The sequence below is a fragment of the Equus quagga genome, chromosome 1 (genome assembly GCF_021613505.1).
Source record: "Equus quagga isolate Etosha38 chromosome 1, UCLA_HA_Equagga_1.0, whole genome shotgun sequence".
Taxonomy (NCBI): domain Eukaryota; kingdom Metazoa; phylum Chordata; class Mammalia; order Perissodactyla; family Equidae; genus Equus; species Equus quagga.
Genome location: NC_060267.1, coordinates 40245722 through 40273001, shown reverse-complemented (window position 1 = coordinate 40273001; position 27280 = coordinate 40245722). Strand labels below are relative to the sequence as shown.

Sequence of the window (27280 nt, the reverse complement as noted above, 5' to 3'; positions counted from 1 at the left end):
GCCAGTGGTATTTCTAGGCTCTTAAATTTTCAGGTTTGGCATAGGAGGTATGTGGTACAAAGTTTAGCAAGATAGACAGATGTTGAAAATGGAAGAGAAAAATAGTACCAATAAAAATGTGACTTCCACTCTGAAGGAGGGAGGAAGTCCCCATCAGACAGTAGCCAAAGATCCACTTCTAATCCATGGACATGAAGATAAAAAAGAGTGGTTGTTCAAGTTGGCTCTTGGCACAACATCATAGACACTCAATGTATGATGGCTTACTGATTAGCAGATGTTCCATTGTAATAGGACAGCTACCTTTTTTTAAAAAGATAAATGCATTTTTTATCAGACTATTTCTTGCCAGATCCAAACCACTTCAGCTTAACAAAAATCTTTCAGGTCTATCTATTACCAGAGATTTTTGGATATAAATTCATGATTATAGGTGTCTTTAGTGGCAATCATTGGGGTGGGAGAGATAAGGGAGACAGATGATTTTCTCAGGTGAAGGGAACAGCTCTGTTAGGGACATAGATCTTAGTAAGTGGAATCTGAAGAAAAGTTTCAAGTATTCAACAGTAGCATAGATTTCCAAGTAGACATCTGGAACCATAACAGAATTTATCTTACAAAAAAAAAGGTGGGCATGTAAATCGTTCAGCAGTGTGCGAAGAAGTTAAATTATCTGATTTTTCCAAAGTAGTTTCAAATGGCATAGACCTAAAGGGAAACAGCTTTAATTGAAGATGAAATATACAAAATAAAATAGGAGTTATTAAAGTATTAAAGTTAAAACCCTTAATAACCAGTATCACTCTAATTACATACAGCTAAATTTAGAGCAGAATTTTTAAGCTAAAGATTATGAGATGGTAAGGAAATTAGAAACGCATTCTGCAATCAGTGTTTGTGTTACAGGATCAGAATGGATCTCAGGGAAAGACATCAAGCTGAGTTAGGAAATCTGGATTCTAGTCTTAACTGTTTAATAGAAAATTTTATGACTATGGACAAGTCATCTAACCTTCTGTTTTCACGCAATGAAAGGATTATATTATGCCTGTGATACTTCTTTCAGGTCTATGCTTTTCTGATTATCTTTATAAGTTGGGTAGTTAGTGCCACAATGTAGCCACCCTAGTATGATAAGGGCTATGCTGTGTCACAGAACCTGATTGCTTCTAGTCAATCATTTCTTTTCAGGTTCTGTGGCTGAGGCACTGACTGGAAGTAGTGGATAGAGTGAAGAAGCTCTGAGTTTAGAAATCGAAACATCATTGCATTGATGATCCATCAACCTGGGTCTCCCTCAACTTTCTGCCTCTCCTCATGTAAAGTCCAGTAGAGTGGCTCTCTCACAATTTAAGAAATAAAGGCAGAATTGTTTTAGTTATTTTTGCTCTTGTTCTATTTTATATTTCTGTACTTCCTCATCTCTCCATTCATGTCTAAATTCATTATATCCTGGCTTGTTTGTCCTCAGTACATTTAACTGTTGTCAGGTAACCCATTAATTCTTAGTTGCCAAATCCAGTGTGTTTTTGAGTCTTCTTCATACTCGCCCTCTTTGTATGGTTTTTGGCACTATCTTTTCCCTATCTCAGAACACTCTTCTCCTTTGGCTTCAGGTTTACTACCCACTCATGCTTCTCTCTGGTTGTCCTTTCTCTTTCTCCTTCCCAGGCTCCCTGCTTCTTCTTCTAGTCCTCACTGTTGATGGTTCTCAAGGGTTCCATGTGCTGCCCATTGCTATTCTCAGTACATATATTCTCCCTGGGAGAATTTCTTAGAAAGCTTTATTGAGATATAATTCACATACCATACAATTTTCCCATTAAAGTGTGCAATTCAGTGGTTCCTCACTATTTTCATAGAAATGTACAATTATCACCCCCCATCAATTTTCATCATTTCAAAAAGAAATCCCACAACCTTTAGCTATCACCACCTATTTCCCTGTTTTCCCCAACTCTATGCTCTAATCTACTTTGTCTCTATAGATTCACTTATTCTTCACATTTCATTTAAATGAAATCATACAATATGTGGTCTTTGTGACTGGCTTCTTTCCCTTAGCATAATGTTTCAAAGTTCATCCACATTGTAGCATATATCAGTGTTCATTTCTTTTTCGTTGTTGAATAATGCTACATTTTATGGATATACCATGCTTTATTTGTCCATTCATTAGTTGATGTGCATTTAGATTGTTTCCATCTTTTGGCTATTAAGATAGCACTGCTGTGAACATTCGTGTACAAGGTTGTGTGTGGATGTATGTTTTCATTTGTCTTGGATATGTCCCTAGCAGTGGAATTGCTGGGTCTCATTCATTTCTAAGGCTTTATTCACAATGTCTGTGCAGGTTCACTTCTGAGTCTGTATCTCTAATTCAGATTCCTTCATACCACAAGCTTCAGTTATATATAGCCACATACCTGCTGAAACTGCCTCCTGGATATTCTGTAGACACTTTCAAAGACAACATATCCCAAACCAAGCTCACCTTCCTCTAAAATTGCTTTCAGTCCCCGAATTATTTATGTCTGTTCATGCCCCCGCATACGTCTACCTATTTCACTTGCCTCTCCCTCTTTCTCCCTACTTATATTCAGTCCACACTTTATCCTGCCACTTTATCTCCTCTGTGTTCCTCAAGTCTGTCCTCTCAATTCCCTCCCTCATCTGCCCTACTTCAACAATTCCCTCCTAGGTTACTACGGTTGAGCTGGTATTCTTGCTTTTAGTTTTGTCTTTCTCTAATCCAAAATCCACAAGTGTGGTTCTTCTAAGACTTAAATCTGAACCTGCCACTCCCCTACTTAGACTCTTCAATAACTCAGCACTACATAGACAATTAAGGCAAACTCTATAGCATGGCCCCCTTCCCAAATGTTTCTCTTGCCAATCCCTGTCTGATGCTTCAAGCTCCAACAACTTTTAAAATGTAGTTTCTGACTTGCACTGTCCTGCTTTTACCTTATGTGCATTTCTGAATACTGTTCCCTGACTGCAGTGTGCTTTCCCTCTTGCCTTCATCATCCACACCCCACCCCTCCTCTCACTTTGTTTCTGTTATTGATATTCATCTTTTAGGGTCCATGGACCCTCCTCCAGGAATCTCTCCCTCACTCCCTTCTCTCTTTCCACCCCAAGCAGGGTTAAGTGCCCTTACTCTGTATTGACATAATAACCAATAATATTTTTATCAGCACATTTACCACATTATGTTTCTTTCTCATTGACTTCTCTCCCGTTGACTTCTTGATTTCTGAGGGCATTAAAAGTGTTTTATCCACAGCATCTAACATTAGTACCTGGAATATAATATTTGTTAAATTAATGATATGTGTCCATACCTCTGATCACTACAAAACTCAACTTCCAGGCATTTCTAAACTTAGCACTTTGATCCACTTACTGGAATCCAGATACCAGAATGTTCAGTTCTTCCTTTTATGTGAGTAGGCCTTCTCCTTAAACCATAGTTCTTACCTACTCACTCACCCAAAGTATTTTACTTTACCTCACATTTTATTATGTGCTTGTCCTCCGTTATCAGTAATGTTAGGAAGAGGCACTAGTCTTATTGATACAAGGGCCTTAGAACACAGTACGTTTTGTGTTCTAATGTAGCAAAGGTTCTTTTTTCCTCACTCATGAACCACCATATGGGTCCCTTTTTTATGACTCCTTCCTTGAGACTCATCACAATTGCCATCCACTTGGTAGGCATCTTTCCTTCTCCTGAACTGCTATACAACTTATGGTCAAATATTAATGTGCCTTATAATGTCCCACCTACATCTAAAATTCAGATGAAAATTCTTTGAACAAGTTGACAGAATCATAGGGGCCGAAGCTGGGCCCATGGACACTTTATGGGCATGATTGTGGGTCAAGGACGCTAGAGACATTCATAACAGCTCTTTCAAGGAATTCCAAGAGACGAAGTCATAGTAGGAAACATGGTGGTCAAGTGTAAATGGAGAGGGATGAGGAGAGGAAGTGAAGCAAGAAGGATAAATGGAACACAAGAAGCCAATATCCAAATGTATAAGGAGGTGTGAATTAGAAAATGAGATGACCAAGTCTGAATATTTTTCTGTACCCCAGAGGAAGGAGTGTCATAAAATTTTTGGTCTTGAAATCAGGATTCTATCCCGAATGGTTGAGGCAGGAGTGTGATAAATAGGTGTCATGGCACATGCAATGGAGACATTTGAAGAGATCTCCTAGAGCACTCCATTAAAAAGAAATTAAAGACGAAGGCCAGGCCTAGTCAGTCATGCCAATAGAAGGAGAAGAGCAAAGTCACATGTTTACCATTACTGACTTGAAGCACAGCTTTGGGGTACTATGTATATATTGCACTCTATTTTAATTGTTAATGTGTGTCTTTTCTCCTTACTTAAACTCTAAGTTCTCTGGTGATACATACTTCTTATATCCTCCATAATGCATGGTACTCAAAACAATTCTAGAGCGAATACATTAACACATACTTTGGGGGAACTTCTCTTTTGTGAAAAATTAAAACAAGAGGCAATTGGGAAAATGGCAATATTTTCTATCAGTGGCTCACGAATCAGTAACTGTTTTATTTCATAATATGTGAAAATATGCAATTTGAATAGGACCTCATTCATGTATCAGAAAAAAACATTTAATAAGTGAAATATATCAAAGAATTTATTATGGATTTCTGTACAAGGATACTTCTGTATTCTCATCCATGGTCTTTAGTTTCCTAATTCACCCTGCACTTTACTTAGGACCAATATAAAATTGAACTAGCTCATTAAATACTGTTTCTGGTATTTTTGTTTCATGTATTTAAAAGTATTTGGATACATAAAGAGTAACATATAACTTGCTAACACTGGAGACATTTCCCTCTAAGGCACCAAAATTAAATCTTTCTTTTAAGAGACAAAATTTACTATAATATTGCTTTGGTTTAGCTTTTTTATTACTTAGTTCTTTTATCATGTTGGAGTAATAAGTGGTACATTATAAAAAAATTATAACAAAAAGAAATAATGCAACAAATTTTAGAGGTTGCAGAATGAAATTGCTAAACTTTTGCAAATAAATAAGAGTATTTCAGACTGTAACTCACACGATCTACCTTATGATGGTCCTCGTTTTTCTCTGAGATCCAACCTAACATAGTTCAGCTGAGAAAAATAATTTCTTTAGGTTTTCTAATATGAAAATGAGAAAGAATGTATGACAACCTTAAGCAAATATATGTGGTGTTAAAATACTTAGCTTATTTACATAGTTTAAAACTGTGTTTTTTGTTAACTGTTATTTTATTTACTAGAATCAGATTATCATTGAAACATGATTTAATAGAAAGCACATTGAGCCAAGAAAAAAGGAGGCTTGCATTCTAGCCCCATTTATAAAGCTGAACTACAGAGCCAAAGTAAAAATATTCCATGTAGTTATAAACTTGCAAAACAGGTCTTTATCAAGAAGATTCCTCTCCCATGTCTACAAAGTGGTTCACAGACTTTCATAAAGTAGAGACCAACGTAGAGTAACTCTTTTTATTTTTCCAAGTGATTACATTAAAAAAGTAAAATTATCATCTATAATTTTTATCATTTAATAATAGAAAGACATTTTAATACAGAATGTAGAAAGGCTATAATTTCAGTGTTAAACAAAAATATAACATTTAACTTTATGAAAAGGTTATATATTGTTATTATTTTTCTCATTTTTCCTCAGACACCATTACAGACTACTAATTTATACCATTTATATAAATAACTGAGGATTTGCCAAATACCATGTATATTTGAATACTAAGTCCAAACCTTAATGATTCTTTTGAAAATTATTTTAAAATAATAAATAGCACAGAAAATATAGGAATTGTCCTTTATTTTGGTTTCTACAAATCTAAGATGGAGATTATTAAATTAATAATGCATTTTTGAGGCATTGACTACATGGCAAATCATGTCTTTATTTCAGATCGATTTTCCAGCTACCAAGTGGGAATATATGAAACTTGATTCTGAAGACAGTAGAAGTGATCTTGAAGAACCACCGAAAGAGTGTTTAAAACATATTGCCAGACTTTCACAGAAACAGTCTCCCTTACTGTAAGTGACCCAGATCTTGTGAGTCAATGTTGCCTGCTGTTCATGATACCATCAATCATATTGGAAGTATTCATAACTTTAAAGAGTGAACGTTCCTTCCCACATAACTACTTTCATTTCTTAAAGTCACATGTGTTGGATTATAATTAATGCTTAGGAGCTAAATTAGTAATTTTGCATGTTTTTTAAAGTTCTTTTTTTCTGTGGCATTTAGCAACTTTAATCAAAGAAAAGAATAAAAAGATTGGAAATCATTCAGTTCAAAACAACAAAGAAGAGAGTGATTAGATATATATCACCGTTTAACATGGATAAACTATTGCTGAACCATTCTCCAAGTTGGTGGAAGGTTGCTTTAGTAAACAGGAAAAAGCAAAATTTAATTATCCTGGCAGAATAAAAAAGTACGGAAATAAATCATGTTTTAATAGCACTAAATTAGTGACTATGGAGTACTTAAATAGTGTCCAACAGTAATTCTCTGAATAAAACCAAAATCCCCGAAAGAACTGTGGGAGAATTAATGGCATTCATTCTTACTACATGGCAATATCTGAGCCACAGCTAATTGTGCTCATTAATAACATTCCCAAAGCGTAAAACTAAGAAAGTAATTATAGATGTACTGTGGTAAGATATATAACATGACATTTTATTCCAAGAATGAGAAATCACTCAAAGGTTTTGAACAGGGAAGTCATGTGATCTGAATAATCTTTTTGAATGTTCCTTTTGACCACATGTTGAAGAATGGATTGGAGAAGAAGTAAGAGTGGAAGCAAGCAGTACAGCAAAGAAGTTAATGTAATATTTTGGGCAAGAGATCACGGTGGCTAGAACTAGAGTGATGGCAGTGGACATAGGTAGAAATGGCTAGATTTGGGAGACATATTTTGGAAATTGAGAAGACATGACTTTATGATTAATAGTTATTAGAGAGTAAGCCAGTTGAGAAACTAAGGAATCAATTAAATCAATGGAGAATCTAAGGTTTTGAATTGATCAACTGGGCAGATGTTAGAGTCATTTTCTAGAGAAAGAGTAAGTTTGAGCCATCCTAAAACTGAGGCGTTGAGGGTGATCAAGAGTTCTGTTTTGGATAATCTTGTTACTGCCTTGTTCTCTAATTTCAACTCATATTACTCTTTTCCTTGTTTACTTCAAGCCAGGAACATTAGTCTCCTTCATATACTTCAAATATGCTGGTCCCTCTCCCATATCAAGAGCTTTTAATTTGGTGTTCCCCTTACCTGAAACACCCCTTCCTCAGTTCTTCCTGTGACTGAATCGTCTCATCCTGTAGGTCTTTGCTTAAATGTGATCTTCTCAAAAAGACCTTCCTTTTCTTTTTTTTTTTTTCTTTTTTTTTTGAGGAAGATTAACTCTGAGCTAACATCTGCTGCCAATCCTCCTCTTTTTACTGAGGAAGATTGGCCTTGAGCTAACATTTGTGCCCACTTCCTCTGCTTTATTTGTGGGACACCTGCCACAGTCTGGCTTGATAAGCAGTGCGTAGGTCTACACCCGGGATCCCAACTGGTGAACCCTGGGCCACCAAAATGGAGCATGTGAACTTAACTGCTATGCCACCGAACCCATCCCAAAAAGACCTTCTTTGATCACCCTAGCTAATGAAGTTTTTCTCTCTTTACTCTCTTATCACCTTTTATGTTATCACAATTAACACAATCTATTATCACCTTGTTCATTAATGTGGTTTTTTTTCTTGTCCTCCTTATTAATTTGTAAGAACTGGGAGAAGAAGGAACTTTTATCTCATTTATCATTATTTTTCCATTGCACTACTCTAAGCCTGCTAAATAATATGTGTAAAATAAATATGTTATAATGAATAAACTTCCTTTGCATGGTGTCTGATATAGAAAGTTACCTTGAAGATTGAAGATGATGGAAGATTCTGATAGTCCTCATGACATGTATTTTGATGCTCCATTGTTGTACTACTGTCGTCTTAGCTAGATGAAGCATCCTCTTCTACTACTTACTCAAAACTACAAAACCTTACATTTAACAGCTGTGTCACATATCAGAGGCAAATATATTTGTAATGAGATACTTTTAAAATATGAAAAAAATGCCATGCTTTGAAATTTTAAATATATTCAACAAGAAAAGGTTAAAACCACCCAATAAATAATCACAGTATCTGCCTTTAAATATTATAGCTTTGTGTTTTTAAATTAACCCCAGTGAATTATAACTTGCTTTATACTTCAGTGTCTATTTAACTGAATAGTTTATATGTAAGATAAGCAACATTTTCCCCGTTTCACCCACTCAAATACAATTATTAATGTTCAGTATAGTACACTTCCATTCTGGACTGTGAAAACAGATGGAGAACAGCCTTCAATGTGATAAAACTTGTGTTAGAATCATATCAACTTCAGTTCCAAAATATCACATTTTATCATTTGGTTGGTGACTTATTTTTTTTCAAATTGACAAAATGTAATCAGAGTCAGGAAGTTTAGTCTCAATGAAATTCAAGGAAAAATCTACCTATAATATTTGTAAAACTTTTTAAAAATTTCTTCTTGCTGCCAACTAAAAAAGTGTTTCTACGTATGAAGAATATCCAAAAGGGAAAGATATAAAAACATTTGTTTTGAAAGAAATGAATACTTCCACTTCCAGCCATGAAGGATACCTATTACTGGACTAATCCTCCTGACTTAAAGAAATATGACACAAGAAAAAGACATACGAGACACCCATAAATTGAACATAACAGGGCTTGAGGTGAGCCCGTGAATAAAGCGTCTTTCGGCACAGAGGCACTTTCTACATCATGGTTCTGGGAGGTATAATTAAAGAAGAGCATGCTGGTCTTGCTGAGATTTAAAAAAAAAGACAAAGATCAGAGTTGAATGATGCTAAGGCAGGTGGAATTTCTAGAGCATTATAGTAGAGAGAAGGAAGACATACAGGATGGAACTTACAAAATATGTGTTGGGGTCCCCATATCTATTTAGCAGAGTACTAAGCTACGCACAAGCAGGTGGAGATTTTGTAGGGCCTCACTACAGGGACATGTGAAATAAATGTAGATTCTAGAGGTTGCACAATACCGGGAGACATAGAAATTCTGACCAGTAAGAATGGAGAAAGATCACAGAACACCCCAGGCGTTTAACAAAGAAGCCAGAAAGATGCATATTAGGAGTAAGTGTGCTGTAGCCCAAGATTAAGGATTATGCTAGGCTTAACGTTACAAATGATAAAAACCTGTCTCAAAAGGATAAAGCTGATGTGCTGGTAATTAAACTGCCTGCTAAAAAAAAATTGAAGCATTCAACATCCAAAATATGGCAAAATGCAGACTCTCAACAATGTAGCATTTTAAATGCTTAGCATACGATCAATAATTGCCAGATATAGGAAGAGTCAGAAATCTATAACCATAGCCTGGGATGTGGGGAAGCAGTTAACAGAAATGGACCCAAATATTTTTAAATCAGCAGATAATAACTTCAATAGAACTGTTACAAAGACATTTACGGATTTAAAGAAAAAGATATATATGAGTGGACAAGTGAAGTCTCAGTAAAAACATGGAAATTTAAGAACTGAAAAACACAATATCTAAATTTAAAAGCCATCACTGGAAAGGCTTAACAGAGTTCATACTGAAGAATAAAAGAACAGTGAACTTGAAGGAGGGGCAATAAAAATTATCCATGTTGAAGTACAGAAAAAAAAAGTGTCCTAAAAATAGTGATAGAGCTTTGTGGCCTAGAGGACAGTAGCAAGCAGTATATTATATGTGTATTGGACACACAGGAGAAGAAAGAGAGATTGAGGCAAAAACAAATTAGAGATAACCAAAATTTTACAAATTTGATTAAAAAAAATCAACCCACAGATGTAAGAAGTTTAGCAACTCCCAAGCAAGTGTACATGTGCATGCTTGCACACACACACACCACCTAAGCACATTATAGTCAAATTTCTGAAAACTAAAGATAAAGATGAAAATTTTTTAAAGCATCAGAGAAAATGAGCAAATTGGCATACAGCGGAACAACTATAATATTAACTGCAGTTTCTCATTAGAATCAATGGAATCCAAAAGACAGTAGAACATCACCTTACGTCTTGAAAGGGGAAGAGATAATCTATTAAGTTAGAATTCTATAACCAGTAAAATTATATTTCAAAAATGAAGGCAAAATGAAACATTTTCAACTAAACACAGCTGAGGTAGTTTATTATCAACTCAGTTGTACTATCAGAAATATTAAAGGAAATGCTTCAGGCTGAAAGAAACTCAAATCTACAAGAATAAATGAAAAGCACCATAAAGGGAAAATAGGTAGGTAATAAAAATACTTTCATTTTTAATTGTTTTATGAGGAAGATTGGCCTTGAGCTAACACCTGTTACCAATCTTCCTCTTTTTGCTTGAGGAAGACTGTCGCTGAGATAACATCTGTGCCAATCTTCGTCTATTTTATGTGGGATGCTGCCAGTGTGGCTTGACGAGCAGTGCTAGGTCTGCACCTGGGATCCGAACCTGCAAACCCTGGGCCACTGAAGCAAAGCAAGTGAACTTAACCACTATGCCACCAGGCTGGCCCCAAAAATACTTTTATTTATACATCTATTAATTCATTTAAAAAATAACCATTTAAACCAAAAATAATCACAATGTATGCTGAGATTATAATGTATAAAAATAAAATGTATAACAACTACAATAAGGATAAGAAATGGAAAATGGTAGTATACTGTTCTAAGGTTCTTATATTGTACATAATGCAGTGTATAATTTGTGGTTGGCTGTGATATGCTAAAAAAGAATATTGTAACCTCTAGAGAAACCACACTGGCCAAATTTTAAGCATACATTTAAAAGTCAAGAAGACAAAAGTGAAATACAAAAAAAAAGAAAGAAAATCCAAAAGAAGGCAGGAAAGGGATGAAAAAAATGGTGTAGACACACACACAAAAACAAATAGCAATATGGTTGAGTTAGGCCCAACCATATCAATATTATGTTAAATATAAACAGAATAAAAAATCCAGTTAAAAGGCAAAAATTGTCAGCCTATGTTACAAAAGTAGTATCTAACTTTATACTGTTTACAGGCACATATATTAAATATTGGGATTCAGCTAGATTAAAATTTAAAGAATGGAAAAGGATATACAAGAAAAATCGTATCGTCTTGATAGACTTGGTAAAAACATTTGACAAAGTTCAACATCCAACCGTGATAAAAACTCACAAAACTTAGAATAGAATAGAATGGAACTTCCTCAACCTTAAAATCCTACCTTAACTTTAGACCTATGAAAAAATCTAGAGTAAACGTCCTATTAAGTGGTGCAAGAATGAATACTTTCCCCTTAAGGTTCAGAAAAAAAGCAAGGGTGTCTGCCTAAATATTTCTCTTCAATGTTGTACTGGAAGTCCTAGCTGTGCATTATGGCAAGAAAAAGAAATTTTAAGTGTGTATAAATTGGGCAGAAAGAAATAAAACTGCCTCTATTTTCAGATGACATGATTATGTAAGATCATAGCACTTGAGATCAATGTACAAAATGCACTTGTATTCCAGTGAAAAATAGAAGATAAATTTTATCTTAAAATTCTATCTATAATAGCAAAAACTCTACACTAAAAAGTGCAAAACTTTGCTAAAAGAATTAAAGAAAACCTAAGTAAATAGAAAGATATGTCATTAATGAGAATACTCCTGATTTTTAAGATGACAGTTCTAATTCTCCCCAAATTAGTAGTATGGATACCGCTATACACTCATTAAAATGGATAGTATTTTTAAATGGGCAAAAATGAAGTGTTGGCAAGAATGTGGTACGATTGGAACTATCATACTCTATACATAATAATGTAAAATCTTACAACCACTTCAGAAAACAGTTTCTTCAAAAGATGAGCAGCACCTGATATACAAGCCAGTCATTCCCTTCCTAGGTGCTTCTAGGATACGTGAAAAATACATCCATACAAACACATGCACACAAATATTCACAGCAGCTGTATAATGTCTTAAAACAAGAAACAACTGAAATGTCCATCAAGTGGGAGAAAGCATAAGCAAATTGTGACATATTCATACAAAGGTAGAATACTCGTTATTAATAGGAATGAACTACTGATACCCTTAGCAATATGGCTAATTTCAAAAACGTTATGTTGAGTGAAAGAAATGATAAAACAGTATTTATTCTGATTCAATTTATATGAAGTTCTAAAATAGGTAATATTAATCTACAGTGAAATAAATCATACCAGTGTTTCCCTTTGGTGGCATGAGAAAACTGTTTTATATCTTGAAAGGAGTGTGGTTTTTACTCGGTAAATGCATTTGTTAAAATTTATTGAACTGAATCTGTACATTCCCTTTTATGTAAATTATGCTTCAATAATAGAAGGTAAAAGAAGAAAGCACTATTCAATATAGGGACAAAAAGGAATTTAATCAGAACAAAATAATTTGTTTCGGTAATTTAATAATTTTGTTATGAAATTTTTCCTTCTGAGGGCTTTCTGGTGGAGAAGGTAGTGTCAGAACAGGAAAGGAGCCCAAACATATCTTAAAAATCATCTCTAGTCCAATCCTTTCCTTTTGTAGATGAAGATGGCTTCAAAAGAAATTGTAGAGAAATACTGACTTTTAAAATCTTTTGATATTTCTCCTTATCCTTCTTGGGAGTTTTAGGTAATTTAAACTAAGCAACAGAGTGTCAGTTTGGAGGAGACAGTGTTCAAAAGCTGTCATTGTCATGTGAGAAATGCTGTCCTCCAGTTGAACTGTGGTTCTGAATGCCTGCTGGAGTGTGAGCAAAACACGATAAACTGTCAGTGAGTCAATGGCCCTAGTCCTGGACTTCCATCTTCTTCTTGAGACCACTCTCCATGGGGAAATACTTGGGCATTTAAGGAAGTCCTGTTCACTAGCATTTTAACACCAAACTTCCAGCAAACTCTGCGAATTTAAAGCCAGAATCCAGGGATGAATTGAGATCTTTGTTTTTGAAGTTGAGAGCAAAGACTTCCAGAACTCTGATGAAACTTGCTTTGAGATGAAGGACTGTCGTCTTCAAAATATGCCATTTCTTCACAAGCCCACTTGGTTCTAAGTTAATTTGTAAAGAAAGTAAATGGTTGATTACTTCTGTTCTAAGTAGGACGTGTTGCAGAATTCAGATAAACTTGGCCTACTCTAAAGGAGATAGAGATTTTGCCAACCAAAATGACTTTTTTAAAAAAGTGGCAAGGATAAAAGGGAGGAAAGATAAATATGAATTGTCTGAACTAAAGTTTATTTTCTATAAAACAATAAAGTTAGTGGGAAATAAACAGATGAAATAACCTATCAAACTGTCCCAAGAAGATAAAGGACTTGTTTTCCAAAATAAAATAAAATAAAATTCAAAGAACTGGAGTAAGATTTTGTACTTTGTGTTTACAGCAACATTTGTTAGTATAGCAAACTCTGGTAAATTGCAGTTTTCAATCTGGTTTTGCAGACTCTCCGAGGAAAAGAGAAGATACTTATGGTTTTATCGCTTCTACTGCAATAATGAAAACTGCTCACTTCCTTTGGTCCTGGGTAGTGCCCCTGGATGGGATGAAAGAACTGTTTCAGAAATGCATGACATTTCGAGAAGATGGAAATTTTCTCACCCTTTGGAGGCACTTGGACTTTTGACCTCCAGGTAAGAATTGCATAACAAGCATGATATTACCAATGAGAAAAATTCGTTTGAAGAGAAGAAATACAGGACCATATGATTAATTCAATAGCTATTTTGTTTGCTCCCGATTTCAATAGCTGTGGCTTTTAAGTTTAGATAAATGTAAATTATGAATGTAAATTTTAAATAAATCTAAGCTATAATTGTGTCTTCTGTACTAAACTTTAAGTATAATTAATGGCCATAGTTTCATAAATGAACAGAGTCTAGTTGATCTTACAGAAATAACAAAAAAATTAAATAGGGAAAAATAAAGTTCTCTACTCCTCCCCCTCTCAGAAAAGTCCTTAAAAATTGGAACCATATCTTTTACTATTGCAATATGCAAAGTGTGGCAAAATACCCTGCTTATAGTAGGTGTACAATTAATATGCCAGCGATAATGACAAGAATAAAAGGAAAAAATCTGTCCCTTATGTACTCTCCAAATCTTCCCTCAGATTGAAATGCACAGGGGTGGGGGTTGGGAGGTGGGTAATGATGCCTTCTAGTTAAGGAGAAGCATGTGGGAACATGTGTGGTAGCTGCCTCTGGTTTGGGGAAGCAGATCTTCCTTGGCTTCTATTTTATATTCAAAGCCGAGAAGAGATATTTTAAGTCTGTCTTGATAGCATCTGCTCACTGATGCCATGAAGAAAGTCTGCAATCTCTAGAATCAGAGAAGCATTGTGGAACCCAGTTCTGTTCTGAATTCTCTCTCAAGGTCCTGACAGAAGGAGAAAGGTGGGATAGAGAGTGACACAAAGGACTTTTTGAGCTGATTTATTTTAGTTATTTAAAATTAGTGTCCTTACAAAAATTCTGGGGTGGGAAAGGAGGAGAAAGAGTTTTCTTTTTCTATTATTTGTAAGAGTTACTAGCTTCCTCTCAATTCTCCAAGTTCAAAATTTACAAATTATCTTAGAATCCTACATTTTTTGTGTCTTTCACATTGAAGATTTTACTAAATTTAATGGTATCTTCTGTTAATTAATGTGTGCCCAGATGCCCATTCTTCCTTTATAGCGGATAGGTGGATGGATGGATAGATAGATAGATAGATAGATAGATAGATAGATAGATAGATAGATAGATGATAGATAGGTGGATAGAATTTTTCTGTTAGTTGAGCTTGGAGCTTTTTCTGTTGTAAGGCTTCATCTCTGGATCCATCCTTGACCTTGCCAGGTCGACTTGACCACTTCTGTCTGCCTAGTACAGTACTCAATTACTTTATGAATTACATTTTATTATAATGTGTTTACATGCAACATGTGAAACGTGCAATTTTGCCCACATTAAAATGAGAGCTACGTAAGGCAAAACATATCATCTTAGTGTTTCTGTTCCAGGGGCTTAATAATGCCAGAGTCATAGTAATTACTCAATATTGAATCAATCAGTTTCTAAAATATATTACAATTATTTGTACCTTATTTTAACATTTTAATTATGTTATTTGAGGGAATCATCTATTATCTTTATTTCCCACATTACCTTGTACAGTTGAATGAATTAAGAAATAATCATATGGTAAAAACATCAATTAACAATTGATTGGTTTCGTTGGGAGCTTTCAGTTCATACCTGTGTTTCAAGACCTTTCTGGAAAAGACAAGTTCTGATTTTCACCTTACTCCTAACCTCTTTTTCTGATTTAGAAATTTAAGAATAGCCAAAATCTGCAAAATTTTTTGCTAATTTCTAGTTTTCTTTTACTCAAGTAAAAATTAGAATATTAGCACATTATTATTTTGTCATTCTTGAACTCGTTAGCTAATAGAAAGTTGGTTCAAAATGTGAAAGTAGTAATTTACAGAATAAGACAAAATATTGGTGTCATATATCTAATAAGGGAATTGTATCCAGAATATATAAATACTTTTACAACTCAACAACAAAAAGATAAATAACCCAATTTTTAAATACTCAAAAGATCTGATTAGATATTTCCCCAAAGAAAATATACAAATGTTTAACAAGCACATGAAAAGATGGTCAGTATTATTAACCACTAGGTAAATGCAAATGAAAGCCACAAGATACCAATTTACATTCACTAGGCTGGCTATAATTAAAAAGAAAGACAATAAAAAGTGCTGGCAAAGATGCAGAGAAATTCGAAAACTCATATATTGCCGGTAAGAATGTAAAATGGTGCAGCCACTTTGGAAAACGATTTGCCAGTTCTTTAAATGTAAAACATTAAATTACTGTATGACCCGACAGTTTCACTCTTAGGTATATACCCAAGATAAATGAAAACTATGTCCACCCCAAAACTCATACACACATGTTCAGAGCAGCCTTATGCATAATAGCCAAAAAGTAGGAACAACCCAAATGGCCATCAGCTAATGAATGGATAAATAAAATGTGGTCTATCCATAGAATGTAATATTATTCAATAATACAAAAAGATGAATACTAACATATGTTACAACATGAGTGAACCCTGAAAACATTATGCAAAATAATGCCAGTCACAAAAGACCACGTATTCTATGATTCCATTTATAAGAAATGTCCAGAATAGGCAAATCTGTAGAGACGGAAAGTATATGCCTAGGGCTAGGGGAGTTTGGAGGGAAATGGGGGATGTTTTCAAATGGATATGAGGCTTATTTTTGTGGTTATGATTGCACAACTCTGGGAACATGCTGAAAAACATTGAATTGTACATTGTGAGTGAATTGCATGGTATTTGAATTAAATCTCAATAAAGCTATTAAAAATTTTAAAAGAATAATTGTAAAGGTAAAAACTTAATCTCTGTAATATCTCTAAAGCATAACTTTCTTATGGGACAACTTTTTAAAGTTTCTAAAGCATCAACTGGTTTTACTTGGGACAATTTATTGTTTTATTAAGCTGTAACCTTGGTCTGTTTTAAAGACATTTAAATGTGTCAGCTAACATTTTTGTAAAGTTTATGGAATATTTCTTACAGGAATCTTTATCAGAATGAGGTCTGTAATGCTGTAATGCTGCTTAGTTTTCTTGCTTATAAAATAAGAGAATTCACTAAATGGGCTTCAATGTTTTCTCATCGCTGATAACTAAGCATAATTCTGCTTATAGTGAGCTTTCTCTACCTAAATAGATGCTGAAAATCTACTTGACTCAATGTTTTAAGTCTAAAGATTAAATTTTTAGTTAGTGCCCCTTTAGTACTATCTCATTTTAATATCCACAATAACCCTATGAGGCAAATACTATTGTTATTCCAATTGTACCTCAGAGGAAACAGACTTACAGAGGTTAAGTTGCCCAATGTGACGCTAGTAAATTAAGGAGATTTAGAGCTTGTAATCTTAACCACTATGCGTTACAGTCTTCCTACATAAATACTCTAGGCTAGTTACATATTAAATATGTAAACAAAACTATCCTAAATAGTTTTAGTAAGTAGCAGCACTTAACTATCTTATCATGCCTGGATGTTTCTACTGCACTGTGTAATTTCTTTTTTTCTGAATAATCAGTTATAGGGACTGGTTTCAAAGTAGAGTGTTGTTTATTATGCATTATTCAGGGAACTTAGTAGAAACTTGATTTATTTGCACATTGGACATTTCCTTATCATGCATCAAAGAAGGTCACTGAAAAGGTTAGAGTATTTTATTTTCATTGTATTCATCCTATGACTCCCACTCTCAGTTTAACAGAACTATTAAAAACTTGAGGACAAGCTGTTGCCAGAAATGAACCTTTCAACTTCTCTAAATTCAAAAGCTGACTTTTCTGAGAACAAACAGTGTGCTTGTTAGGTGAATTGTCAGAGTGAGTTCTTCAGAGATCTGTATTTTTTCTCCTTTGAATAGTCTCTTTTTTCAATGGGTTAACCTCTTGAGACCTGGTGTGCTCCATTTCTAGCTTGGAGAATTTTTGATATTGCTGTTTACTTAATCCTATCTGAAGATTCACTTACTCCTTTTGGTTGATTTTTATCAGGAAACATGTTAAGATTTAATTCACCTAGTGTGGACCATAGGGTGTTAATATTTCCACAACCGAGTGCCAGCAGTGTGCTCACAGGATACCAATACTTCCATTGGAGAAGGCAGTGCTGTCAGAATACCAGAGACCAAGGGCTAAGGTCTGTGTTTCTTGGCAGATTCTCGCTATTTTCTTGAACCCTGATGCACAGGCTCAACTATTCAACAGCTAATAATAAGCAGAAATTATTCAAGGCATTAAAAGGCAATTCAAGGAAGTATTCATTTAAAAATAGCAACTCTGACTTGGCATCAGAGGATTATATCAGAAACTTAAATAAAAATTTGACAAGGTACCAGAACTTACCATCCCACATGATGTAAAATTATTGTTTTGCAGGAAGAAGAGCAATACTTAACAGGTAGTGCCTTAGCTTCCAAAATCAGTTTCCTTGGAAAAATGTTCCACAAAAATGTTTGCACCAAACCACTACATTCTTTTTTTTTTAAAGATTTTATTTTTTTCCTTTTTCTCCCCAAAGCCACCCCCCCCACCCCAGTACCTAGTTGTATATTCTTCATTGTGGGTCCTTCTAGTTGTGGTCCACTACATTCTTTATTGTAGAGATTAATTTATACTAAAACCATTCTTGACTAGCATTGTAAGTAGGCAGAATGGAATATGGAAAAGGGAGACACTTATAACTTCCATGTTTGACTAAATGATTAAGTGGTGGATGATGGTGTATCTTTTGCATTTATTTATTGAGCAGAAATATGTGTACATGGAAATTGGCATGCAATGAATCAAAGAGATGGAAGAGTAAGTCATAGTGACTGTTTCTAAAAAACATGCCATTTAATGGGAAAGATTTAAGCTAGAGATCACCACACAATATACTGTGTACTATAATCAATGTATTAAGTACTATATGTACCCAAAGGAGAAAGAGGCAATTTTTTTCTGAGAAAGTAAAGAAAGTTTCACAAAGGAATTGAATTCTGATTTGAAATATTATAGGAATTTCCTGAGTGCGGAAGAGAGGAAATAGTATTCCAGGAAGAAAGAGTAGCATGTGCATGCTTGTGGAGGTTCAGAGAATAGTGAGTAATTTAACATCACATTAGAAGGGAATTGTACTGGGAGACAAGATTGAAAGGATGGTTCAGTTTAGATTATTTGGGGACCTCATGAGCCCGGTAGGTAGGTACTGTGGACTCATTACTGCAGCCCTGGAATTTTGTTAAGAATGGGAGTCATACAATCAGATTTATGTTACACAGGTTAATTCTGGCATCAATGTGAAAGATGGACCAAAAAAAAAGAAAATGAGAGCAAGGATGTTAGGTAGATGTCAGGTGTTGAAATAGTCCATTTGAAAATGGTCTGGGCCTCATCTAAGCATCAGTAGAGATCCACAGAGCAGATCCAAGAGACATTGCAGAGGAAAGTGAAAAAAAAAGAAGAGGTACAGAAGACTTTGAGCTTTCTGTTTTGGGTAAATGATAGATAATTTCATCATTAATGAAGACAAGAGTTACAGAAGAAAGAGCAAATTTGGGTAATGTAAGATGGAGAATTCTGTTTTGGATATGTCGCATCTTTAAAAACCTGTGGGACACCTAGGAGGAGATAACCAATATTCAGTTGTATATACAGATTTGAAGCCTAGTATAGAGAAAACACAACTTGAAAAACAATCAGCAAACTATTGGTTTCAAGGCAGTAACGGAAGCCACAGAAGTAGAAGTACTCTGTGTATATACGTAGAGGAAGTACATAACATAAAGGGACAAAAGATGGAACCTGGAGAGTAGCAGCATTTTAAGGACAGTACAGAGCAAGCAAAGCCAGAAAAGGAAACTTAGAAAGAGTGACCAAGAGGTTGGAGACCGAGAAAAGGGTGGTATTTTAGAATTCATAAAAAGATTTTCAAAGGCTTTAGAGAAGTATTAAATAGATTTAGGTCTAAAAACAGATCAGTGGACTTGAGAATAGAGCAGTCACTGATGATATTAGTGAAAGCAGAATTAATAGTGAGGTTGGATGCCATGCTTCGAGGTCCTGAAGAGGAAATGGAGAGAGGTAACTTGTGCCTCTTTGAATAGAATTGATGGTAAAGGCAAGAAGATCACTAAAGTTGGAGGAGGTCAGAAAAGGATTTGGGGGTTTGGAGTTTGTATGACTCTTTAAATAAAAGACCCTCAAGCGTGTTTACAAATTGAGACAAAGAATGCATGAAGGGAAGATCAGAAAATAGAGGGATGGGTGAAGTGGTGAAATGAGATGACACCAACAGCCTAGAACAAAAGTACAAATGGAAATTATATCCAAGGAAAGGAAGAAAGTAACCTCTTCCTCTCGGGTGAGAGGGAAGGAAAAATATGAAAGCAATCATAGATAAGCATGGATATGGGGAGAAAAACGTGGAAGTTTCAATATTTTCGATGAAGGAAGAGTCAAGCTGATATACTGAGAATGAAGAATGTGGAATTGCATAATCCCAAAAATATGTATCTTGCCTTTGTGTGCTTTTGGAGAGTTTCTGGAGTTGCTTCCAAATTTCGCTATTGACAACATAAACTTTGAAATCAAACATTTCTGGCTCTGCCACTTATTACTTGAACACTTCCTGCTTATTACTTGAATTTATTACCTATTACCTTGGACGAGTTTCTTTATCTATAAAATGAGGGTAATAGCATTATGTACCTTGGGAATGATTTCATTTCTATTAAGCTTAAGTAACTTAAATTCACTTCTCAAACTTTATATGATAAAAGATCATCTTAATAATAAATATTTCATAATTTAATAATGACTTATAGCTTACAAAGCACTTCCACCATGTTATGTGATTTGATCTACAAAACACCTCTTTAATATTACCAATATTTACAATTTTTCCTATTTTGCTGATCACCTCTTTTTTTTTTTTTTTTGGTGAGGAAGATTGACCCTGAGCTAACATCCATTGCCAATCTTCCACTTTCAGCTTGAGGAAGATTGTCACTGAGCTAACATCTGTGCCGGTCTTCTTCTGTTTTGTATGTGGGATGCTGCCACAGCATGGTTTGATGAGTGGTGTATAGGTCCACACCTGGGATCTGAACCCATGAACCCCAAGCTGCCAAAGTGGAGCACGCAAACTTGACTGCTACACCACCAGGCTGGCCCCCTGATCCCCATTTTACAGATGAAGAAATTGAAGCCCAATTTGTTCATTCATTCACTCAGCAGATATTTATTAATGGCCTACTCATGTAAGACACTTCGTTAAGCCCTCAAGCTAGGATATTAAGGAAAAAGAAACATAGTCCTGCCTTTGTGGAGTTGCAGTCTACTGGAAGTGGGGAGAAATTGGTAATTACCAAATTATAAATACAAAACGATAGGTGTTATAAGAGCTCTAATGAAAGATACATGGTTCTATGATAACATATAACAAAAGATCCAAACGTTTTCTTCAAAGTGGGGAAAGTCTTCCCTGAGGAAGCTATATTTGAGCTCAGATCCAAAAGATGAGTGGGAATGAATTGGTGAAAGGGGAGAGGAAGAAAAGGGTTTTCTGGGAAGAGGGAATCTATGCAAAGGCCCAGGGGCAGCAACTTAACTTAGGAAACTAGAAGACAGCCAGTGTGTCTGGAGTCCAGGGAAGGAGTGTGTGATATAAGAAGAACAGACATGTTAAGATGAAACTAGAAGACCATGTTAAAGACTTCTAAACAGTGACATGTTAAACAACTTGATCTTTATTCTTGTAACAACGGGAAGGCATAAATGATTCTAAGTGAGAGAATATTTTGAACAGATTTGCATCTTTTATAGATCGCTCCAGCGTCTGTGTAAAGCCGATTTGGTGAGAGAAGCAAAAGTAAATGAGGGAAGACCAGTTAGGAAGCTATGGAAGTAGTCTAGGTCTCAGAAAATGGCAAGGCAGACTTAGAAGGTGGTAGTGGTGACGTATTGAAATGAACAGAATCAGCACATTGAGGAGTAAAAGTGACAGGATTGAATCAAGAGGGGCAGTGAAAAGGAGAGGTATCAAGGATTATTTCTGGGTTTCTGTTTTATTTAAGTATGTGGTAATAGAAACATTCACTAAGATGGGTGAGTGACAGATTATAGAACTCTGCAGTTCAAGTTGGGGTATGTTGGCTTTAAGGTGTACTTGAGATGTTTGGTGGTGGTTCACGGGAGAAAGCTAAGCTAGAACCCTAATTTGGAAATCATCCACAGAAGGATGGGAATTAAGTCATGGGTGTAGATAAATTTGCATAGAGAGAGAGCATCGGATACAAACCTTCATATTTATACTCGATATTCCTTATTCTTTTTCACAACATCATGCTACTTTTGCATGTAATGTTTAATCCACGCAAACACAGAATCCCTATATGGTGCTTTCAGTACACTGCTTGCTTTATGTAGTGCCTTTCTCAGCTTGTCTATAAGTAAAATCAAAGTGTAATCATAAAGTGGAACAAAATCAATAACTACTCTGTAATTTTAAATAATAATTCTAGTTAATTAATACCATGACTATATGGTTAATTCCTTATTTTTATACTGAAGTCCATAGACTATCCATCAGGAAATATCTCTGTACAGTTCCTATGTCTCTTTGGATCTAGGATTCATTCTTATTCCCTTTGTTTCATGACTGGGCCAATGCCCCAGTCCAGTTAGACAAATAACACTGCTCACTGTTAAGTGTCTCTATTAATCCAGTTTAGAATGCATAAAATGAATAATACATCCAAGATAGTCTTGTGGGTTTTATATAAGCATATATGATAATATCTAGTTGAAAGATAAAAAGGCCTTGCTAGAAGTACTATAGAAATTTTATTGACCTAGTATTCTGGATATTTGGATTCTAATTTCAGTGCCACCAACAAATGGCTTTGGGGAAACAGCTCAGACTCTCTGAGTTTCACTTTCTTCATCTGTATAATCAGGAGATTGAACCAGGTCTCCAAGTTTCCTCAAGTTCTAATATCCTGTAATCATGTGAAAATCCTTGAAGGAGCATGAATTATTCAGTAGATAGAGGTTTGCGGTCATCTTAAAGAATCCTTATTCACCACTTTTCTGAGAAAAAAATTTCTCTGCCACATCTGATCATTTTTAGTACTAGAAAAACAGCAAAGATATTCATATTGACATTTTTCTTCCGAGCTGATGTTGAGTGTGTCATCAGACTCAAAACCTGTTGGAGAAACAGTTCTGCACTTCTGATGCTTTTCTAATTCTTACTTGACATTGGGGCTTTTAACTGTGAATAGCCTTATGGCATTCTGCATGAGTTCTTACTGTGTATTCTGAAGTCTGACATTTCTGTAACACTTAAATTTGATCTCATATTTCTTTGCTTTTCAGTTTACTCAAAGTTACTTGTTTTAAAGGTCGAAATTTGTTACATTGCATTTGGCTTTCACCCGTAACTTCAAAGTTTTTTGAGTAAGATATTGACCCTATATCATTTTTCAAACTAGAGAAAGAAGAACCAAAGAGAAAAACAATGATATAGGGAGAAAATAAGAAAGAAGAAGAAATGACAAAATAACAAGTCAAATGGAAGAAGTTGAATGATGTATTTTTCTGTTGAAATTTCACTTCACAACGCCACTGGGCCTGTTGAAGGTTGTCTGAATCCTTTATGATATTCCTATAGTCCTCTGAGATGAGAGAAATTATAGATGTCTGAGGATAAAGAGGAGGAATGACAATTCCCAAATCTGAATGGTGGTCAAATGACTTCAAAGCCAATTTATCACTCAGGGAAGACATAGGTTGATGTGCTACTGTCATCAAAACAGGCCACAGGTGCTGATTCCTTGACTTATGGCCCCACAACAATAACACATGCCAAAACTACGTTGTACATTAGAGGTTCCCAAAATAAGATCTGCAGTCCCCAAGATGCTTACAAAGATGTTGCAAGGTCAAGATTATTTCCATAATAATTCCATGTCACTTGACTTTCTCCATGCATTCACTCATGAGCGTAGAGTAGAGTTTTCAGAGGCTGCATCATATGTGATATTGCAACAGATTTAATGCAGGAGCAGCTAGGAGAATCCAGCTGTCTTCTATTAAGCCAACATTAAAGAGATTTGCAAAAATGTAAAACAATATCATTCTTCTCTCTAAATATTTTCTTTGTTTTTGGAAATTTAGCGATTTTTCATAGGAGTATACTGTTTATATTAACATGTAAAGAGGTTATTAATGTTATTTTAAATGAATTGACCAATATTTCTTAAATGTCCTGATTTTATTTCTAATATGATAATTATTGCTAACTATAACCCACATAAACAAAGCCTTTTGGAATCTCCCATAATTCTTAAGAGTGTAAAAAGATCCTGAAACCAAAAATAGGAGAATCTCTCCTGTACTAACTAGTCAGTTTCTACTTTGACCTTGAGCCAAAGAGTTACGTAAATACTTGATACTCTTCCTTTCCTGCCCATGTGAAGATTACCATTCCAATTTAATCTTCTGCTTGACCCTAAACTTTGTGTTTGCTCTATATTTTTGGCAAAATATAGAGTTTATATTTTACTGAACTTCCTTTGAAAAATGTTTATCTTAAAGTTGCTCTAATTTTGCTTAATTTTCTCACCTTTTGAATTTTTTAGCCACATCTTAGATTTCTTTTATTAGCTTTTACAATCTTAGTCTTCAACGAGTATTTTTTCTTCATGTCTGAATGTCCGTATTGGACAATGAACCATGTGCAATTTTTAGGTAATTCCTTAAGAGTTATTGTACAGAGTTATAGCTATCTCAACTATGGTAGCATGTCCTTTTACAGATCCCAGAGACTCAATTGGCAGCTCAATTCAGAGGCAACTAAACCCCAACAAATAGAATCACTGTTCATGAAATTCATATAAAACTGAATAGTAAACCAGCTTGGTATTTTGTTTTTGACCAAAATTGTTTTTGCTCCTCTATTCAGACATGCTTGGGAAACTAAATAAGTAACATAAAGGTTACTTGAATGGACATTTAAAAAATGATGAATAACCTTAAAGAAGTGATTATTTCACATGGTCTCTTGTTATGCCTAACTACAAAACTTTTTCATAATAAGTGAAAATGTCTTTAACCTTACATGATCTCCTCCCCAACAAGTAATGGAGTTTTACTGATCTTGTATCTTTTTAATATCTTAAACCTGATGGATTGCCATTTATTACATTGTAAATGATCTATTTTCTGGTTGATTATAAAGAAGTTTCATATAAATGTAAATAAATGAGGTACTAGTTGATATCAGCCTGATGAATCTTCTAATGGTACTTTTGTTTCTTCCCAAACTCAAGGTATACTGTCCATGCCAAGAGTAATCAGTAGTCCCAAGGTTAGCAGAATGGCTGTAAAGTGCCTCCTGATTTATTATTGGCAGGAATTATATGTAGTTTTCAAGAAAATCGGGTCATTAGAGAAATTATAATAGCCTGGCTTGTGGAAAATTCAAAATAGCTTGCAGTTCTTCTGTTACATACGACATTTCAGTCTGTAAATATCACACAACAGTCAGAGAACTAATATGGGTATCCCTCACTTCATTGAGACACAAGTTCCTGAGCATGAAATGCCAACAACTATATCCCCAAAGAATATTTAAATAGTTTCAGTCACTATCATAGGGAAGAAATACCAGAATTTGTGGAATATATTTGTCCATTGATCTTTGCCTGAGTTCAGGGCCCTGAAAAGGTATTAAGCATAAATTCTCCAGAGACAGAGATCCCTATTTGGGCCTATTATGTTAAAAGAATATTTTGTCAACCAAAAAAATATAATGCTTGTTCTTTTACACGATAATGTTCGCTCTTAAAAGGACATATGATTTGGAGCTTTATTCTAATGCTGGTAATGAATTTGCAATTATTCATATATATTCATAATTAGTTGAATGAACCTTACTTACTTTAAGAAAATTATTAATTTTAATGACCAATAAAATTTTCAGATGGAGAGTTTGAAAACTTTAAAAACTTAGCTTAAAAAAGAAAACTAAAATCATCTATGGAACTTCCATTCAAATATTTGGTATTAATATTTTGATCCTTTCCATTGTTTTGTTAAGCATATGGAGAAATATATACATTTTTTAAAATGGAATTATACTGCATAAATTTCTCACAATATTTTCTTATTAAATATTATTTTAATATTTTTAATGACCACATATATTGTATGGTCATATCATATACAACTTTATTTATTTTTAGACATTTATATTATTTCCAATTTTATTTGCATACGTATATCCTATACATGTCTCTGATTATTTTCTTAGGATAAATTCTCAAAAGTAAAATTGTAAGATCAAGGAATAAGCACACTTTAAAGATTTTTTTTAAATGTGTGTTGCTACGTATTGCCAGCAATGTTTGAAAGAGCCCATTTCCCAGGAACTTCACTAACTCTGCCAGCATCTCTTTTAATGTGGCCAACTCTTCCCAAAATAGTCAGATGAAGTTATATTTGGATATGCTTTAATGTCGATAGGACTTAGTCACATCTCAGGATGTCATGTGGTTAGTTTCTTAGCAATTTCTCTTCCAATTTCTTCCTGAACTTCTTGCAACAGTAGCGAATAAAAAGAGACAAACTTTCCCATTAAAGTGCAAAAACATTAATATGCGTGTTTGCGCATATTAATACATTATATAGATTTCCTTTAGGACTGTACTGTACAGATATTACTAGTTTTTTGTTCTCCTGTTCCTGAAGGAGTCTGAAAGAAATACATCCTCTTTTCCATTACCTTCAGATTTGTTTTTATCTTATCCTTTTGACTGAAAGGAAAAAATTCTGAAATTTTTGTATTTGTTAAGTTAAACCTATTGGTACCAATGTAAATTATCTCAGAGAACAGCAAGAAATAAAATAGGCTGAATAGTATCATTTCCTCATTTTTATCATCATGATCAATGCATTTTTATTAATCACTCAACATATATGGAGCATGGTATTAAATCCTAGGAATGAAAATAAAGAGGATGAAACAATTTTTATCCTCAGTTGATTTATTCACTAGTTGAAGAGTGAGAACAACACATATATGAAAAGGTAAACTAGCAAAAGTAAACACTAGCATATTCTAATTTCCCAGTGGAGTCAGCCAGTCAATGCCCTTGGAGTTCAGAGAAGTGATTACTAAAGATTGTGATGGTCACCTTTAAGGGGATTTGATCCACATTTTAAAGGAGGACTAGAACTTTAAGAAAAGAAAGGATGTTTTAAGTGGAGGTTACAGTACTCACAAAGGTGAGAACACACATGGCATTTTCAGAGTAAAAATAACATACCGATGAGCCAGAGCAGTTTATTTACTGTTAGGGTAGGAGAAAAATCTGAAGTGTTCAGCTAGCCTTAAATATCTAATAAGCAGTAGGGGCCTAAGAGCAGTCCATTGGAAATAGAAAACCACTTAACATTTAATGAAAAATGAACTGACAATTCAGGAAATTTTATAG

The 27280-nt window shown here is 34.6% G+C and overlaps 1 protein-coding gene across 10 annotated transcripts in view; it reads left to right on the top strand.

Moving 5' to 3' along the window:
- PIK3C2G (phosphatidylinositol-4-phosphate 3-kinase catalytic subunit type 2 gamma) overlaps positions 1-27280 on the top strand; it is a 363044-nt gene that overhangs the window by 135450 nt on the left and 200314 nt on the right. For all 10 annotated transcript variants that reach the window (XM_046638270.1, XM_046638261.1, XM_046638263.1 and 7 more), the window contains 2 exons: positions 5980-6110; positions 13632-13820. In XM_046638270.1, the coding sequence (XP_046494226.1) occupies positions 5980-6110; positions 13632-13820 (320 nt within the window). The remainder of the gene's footprint in view (positions 1-5979; positions 6111-13631; positions 13821-27280) is intronic.